Here is a 4,331-nt window from a genome sequence, read left to right as displayed (position 1 = left end):
TGGGCAGAATAGGGTCCCGATATTTTCAACTTGGCCACCCTCAAGGAATCTGCTTCACAGCTCCTGCCCTCAGTCAACAGCAAGGATGATTTCAAGATCCTCAACTGTCAGTCTTCATGCATTACTGGGTGCTTTTAAAGTCTGGGTCCCCAAGAAGTCTCAAGAGTCTCACTAATCGCCATGCTTCCCTAAAAAAAAAAAAAAAAAAAAAAAAAATCCCAGTATGGCCTACAAAAGGTGGAGGTGGGGTTCTGTGGCTTCTGGCAACACGTCCCACAAAGTTTCCTTGGACTTCAGGGGATCCTCTTGTCATTCCTGAGCTCCCTTTCAAGTCGCCTTGGGATCTGTGCTGTCAATCTTCCAGGAACATGGGTCCCTTGAAACCCAGGTATGAAAGGTGCACGTGGATGTAGGAGTGTTGAGGATATAAGATCCAGCCGGTCTAGGTGGCCCAGAGCAGGGAGTTCTCAGGCAGTCGGGTCCTCATTCTCAGCCCCTGGCTCAGGCTGAGACCGCTTAGCTGTGCTTTCTCCAGCAGCAGATTCCCCCAGGCTCCTCTTGGACGTCGACACCGTAGGAGGGGATGAAGGACCAGGATTGAGGTTCGGAGGCTGGTAGCCAAGTTGTAGTGGATCCAGTGCGTCCTTTGAAAGTAGGATGGCCAGGCTCGGTACATTCTTAAGTACACTGAGACTGGCGGCCGGATCCTCAGGCGTCTGACCCCGCGTGGGCCCAGGCGGGAGGCTCTGCCACACCTCGCGCACGCTCCGGTAGCGCAGCCGCGTGACCTGGTGTAAGCCCGCCAGGCGGCGCTTGAGGATCTCGGCGCACGTGACGGTTTTGGTGGTGGCCCGGCCGCAGCCGCTGAAGACGATGGCGCGCGTGGCTGGCTGCGCCATGCTGGCGGTGGCGAAGGCCAGCAGGTTGCGGATCTTGCTGCCCTCCTTGACCCGCATGTGTACAGCACCGGGCGCCAGATCTGCGAAAGGGCCAGAGCTTAGGCTGCCACCCTCATCACCGTCCCCCGCCGGCGCCTCCTCCGAGCGCACCTTACGGAAGTTCTCCATGCGCCGTCGTCGCCGGGATCGCAGGTTTTGCCATGGGGCCGCCTTAAGCCCGGGGCTGCATGGCCGCGGATCGCGCCGGGCGACGGCCGGCAGGGGTTGGGATGCCGCACCGAGTGGAAGCTGAGGGTGGGCTAGGAACACGCAGTCTTCAGCCCCGACTTCTACCGGGTGCTGCTGCTCTTACTCTGCGCCCTCGGCGCCTTGTGCTCCGCGCCTTTAGCAGACGCTCCGCCTGCGAGTCGGAGAGGCCCGGCCCCTTCGCCCAAGCCCCGCCCCAACTCTGCGTGACTTGTCCGAGTCGCAGCCCCGCCAGCCTTCGGGATCAAGCGCTGGTGCTCAGAGGCTGGGGTCATAGCGCCAGGGGTGATTTGGGAAGCGAAGTTCTCCAAAGTCACCATCAGTCCTCCCTGAACCAGCCCTCACACAGGAGCAACCTAAATAAAAACTATGCTTGAGGTGCAAACGCCGATCCAAACCTGGTCCCCGAGCCTTGCGGGGGAGGGAGTGGGCGGGAAGGGGGGATTCCAGTTCAAGAGCATCCCTAGACCCCTCCTAGGTAAGAGATTTCCAAACCACTTCCTGGGGCCTCGCTCCTCCAACCCTCTAGAGAACCCCCCCTTCTCTCCCTCGTATTTTTGCCTCAAGGACAGCCAGTGCATGGTCAGCAGGGTGTGGGAGGCGTTGGCTGCCGCTGCACGCTGAGCCTTCCCTTGGCTCGGACCGCTACGTCGCGGCATAGTCCTTTCGTAGCTGCTTAGAGAGACTAAGGTTTTAGCCTCCGCCCTCTTGACCAGACCTCCAGGCTGCCGGTACCCTCACACCTCTGAAATGCAGGAAATAATGCGCTGGGCCAGCCTAAAGAGGATAGGGAAGAGAACAGGAGACCATTTCTTTCAAGGCGTTACGTCCTTACATTCATGCCTGAAACTCCTTTACTAGAGCTGCACGAATTCTTGTCTGCTAACGCGGATTCCTCACTTCTAATCCCAGGTGGAATTTCTTGCCAGTCAGCCTTGGCTGCTAGAAATCCAGAGGGTTGTTTTTGACTGAGAGAAGGTTTTGAGAGATGGGAGGCAGGGTGGAGTTGAAGCCTTGGAGGTGGGGGGGGGGGTTGGGAGTATTGGGTACCCTCTGGAAACGCTACACAACCTAAGGAGAGGCTGGGGCTCTGCTGCTAAGGGAGATGAGCAACAGAAAAGGCTAGGGGCGAAGGACCGATGGGAGGAAGAAGATGCTTTAATAAGGAGTGACCCTCTCTAACCCAGGCCTGGGACCATGCCCTTCAGTCTCCAACCCGGCTTCCACAGAATGTAGGAAGCCAGACAGACCTGCTAAAGCCGGGGAAGGAAGAAGCACCGAAGGCTGTAGGGAGCAGGTGACCCCAAAAGTATCGATGGTGCTTGGATGGGTACAGCTTCGGTTTAGGTATAGTGCTGCATGGCCCTCCTCTTCCTCTTAGCATCTGTGAGAATTCTCCGTCCCCCCGCAGCTCAGACCTCCGGGTTCCTCATCTCTTTCTGCAGGGTGTCTGCAGCACCTGGATGGACCTTTTTCTCCTTAAGTGTCAGCGACTGACTCCAATCTCTTGCTCGAATCCTAGGAGAGTGCCCCGAACTGGAATTCTGGCCTGGACCCAGCTCTTGCAGGCTTCATTCACAGGGAGGAGCAGGTTCGGGAGGCACCGCCACACCAGTGTCCGCGGGCCACGGGTGGTGGTGGGCCACGCACAAAATCAAGGCAGGAATCTGAAACTGGAAACTGAATCAGAAACCACAAAAGAATTCTGTTGACAGGCTTGCTCTTCGTGGTTGTGCAGCCTGCTTTCAAAGTCGTCGGTTTCGGATTGGCCTGAGAAAAAGTTCCAGGAAGACTAGAAGCTATGCAGGAATGGGCTGGTTGGAAAAGAAGCCAGCTCTGTGACCCGGGGAGTCTGCCAGCCTGGACTAAAACAACTTGGAGGAGATGTGGGCAGGACTCTGTAGTTTGGAAGACCTGGGGGCTGCGGGTTTGTTCGGCAGTTGTGCCTCCTCCCAAGCTGGCCCTCAAGGACACCGCCACCCACTCCCAGGATCGCCGCTACCCTCTGCCCCAGACTCCCCCATTCACTTTATTCCGGAGTCTGTAGAGGGAAAACGCAGAAAGGGCCGGGTTCCCCGCCCGCGCGTCGCTTCCTTTCCTGCTCCCTCTGCAGCACTTAAAATGTAAATGCACATCGTGATTAGCCGCGGGGTCGCTAATTACAGCTGAAGCCATTCATTACGCTGTCAGCTCGCTCCGTCGCCCGCCGGCTGTGCGCTCCCTCCCGGCCGGGGAGGGGTGGTAGCGGGGGAGGTGGGGGAAGGATGCCGGGACTGTGCGTTGGTGGGAAGCCGAAGGCCGGGAACCGGCGGAGGGGCGGTGAGCTGAGGAAACCGGTTGGACCGTGAAGAAACCGTGGTGTCAGAGAGGGGAGAGACGCGGGAGGCTGGAAGGAGGTGGAATGAAAAGTGAGGATAAAGAGGAAGGGGTAGCGCGGGAGAAGAAACCAGGATAGGAAGAAGGCCAAGAGAGAAAGCGTGAGAAACGGGTAGGAACCTTCGGGAAGGGGACAGACGACAGAGGGAGGGGAGAAAAGGTTCAACTTGGGGAAAGCGGGTAAATAAAGGTACTCTCTTTGCTTCACCGCAGTTAGAATGGCAGTCAGGACGGTATGCTGAAAAAGCTGGGTGCCCGCCAAACCCTGCGGATACGTCTGCATATGTAAATGCATTTTTAAATACTTAAAAGAAATCTGCACACTGGCATCTGTTACCTCTGCAGCCACATCCAGGTTTTGTTGCTCTCTTTAAGGAAAGGATTACAAAATACGAATAGGAAGTTAAGTAAGCGGAAAGTCTTGGAAGAGTCTGTATAATTGAGGTACTGACCCAGCAGCCCAAGCTTCGTTAGCCTCTTTCTGCCTCTTGCGACCTTCGACAATTGACTTAACCCTTGTGCCTTGGTTTGTCACCTGTGAAAAGAGGCTAATTACAGTAGCCTGCTTGCTGTGCTCCTGGTTCCAGGGACATATTGAATGTTATTACTTTTCATAAGTTGTGATTAAAATAAAATGTAGAAATCGCAAAAGGAGGGGTAGGGATGTAATTTGGTTGGTAAGAGTGCTTGCCTAGCATGCACAAGGCCCTAGGTTCGATTCCGCAGCACCACAGACACTAGGGGTGTTGGTGTGTGCTTGTGACCCAAGCACTAAGAAGGTGGAGGCAGGAGGATCAGCGGTCCAAGGTC

The 4,331-nt window shown here is 56.2% G+C and overlaps 1 protein-coding gene across 1 annotated transcript; it reads right to left on the bottom strand.

Moving 5' to 3' along the window:
• Positions 1-200: 200 nt before the first annotated feature.
• Positions 201-1,268, bottom strand: Rpp25 (ribonuclease P and MRP subunit p25). Its single transcript, XM_059267973.1, has one exon. The coding sequence runs from the start codon at positions 1,065-1,067 to the stop codon at positions 468-470; it is 600 nt and encodes a 199-aa protein (XP_059123956.1). The 5' UTR covers positions 1,068-1,268; the 3' UTR covers positions 201-467.
• Between the last annotated feature and the right edge of the window lie 3,063 nt (positions 1,269-4,331).

The sequence above is a fragment of the Peromyscus eremicus genome, chromosome 7 (assembly GCF_949786415.1).
Source record: "Peromyscus eremicus chromosome 7, PerEre_H2_v1, whole genome shotgun sequence".
In the NCBI taxonomy this organism is placed as follows: Eukaryota; Metazoa; Chordata; class Mammalia; order Rodentia; family Cricetidae; genus Peromyscus; species Peromyscus eremicus.
The sequence above is the reverse complement of the archived record's forward strand: the minus strand, read 5'-3'. Positions and strand labels throughout refer to the sequence as shown.

Coding starts and splice junctions, on each gene's coding strand:
- Rpp25 (XM_059267973.1), bottom strand. CDS start 1,067: ATGGAGAACTTCCGTAAGGTGCGCTCGGAGGAGGCGCCGGCGGGGGAC.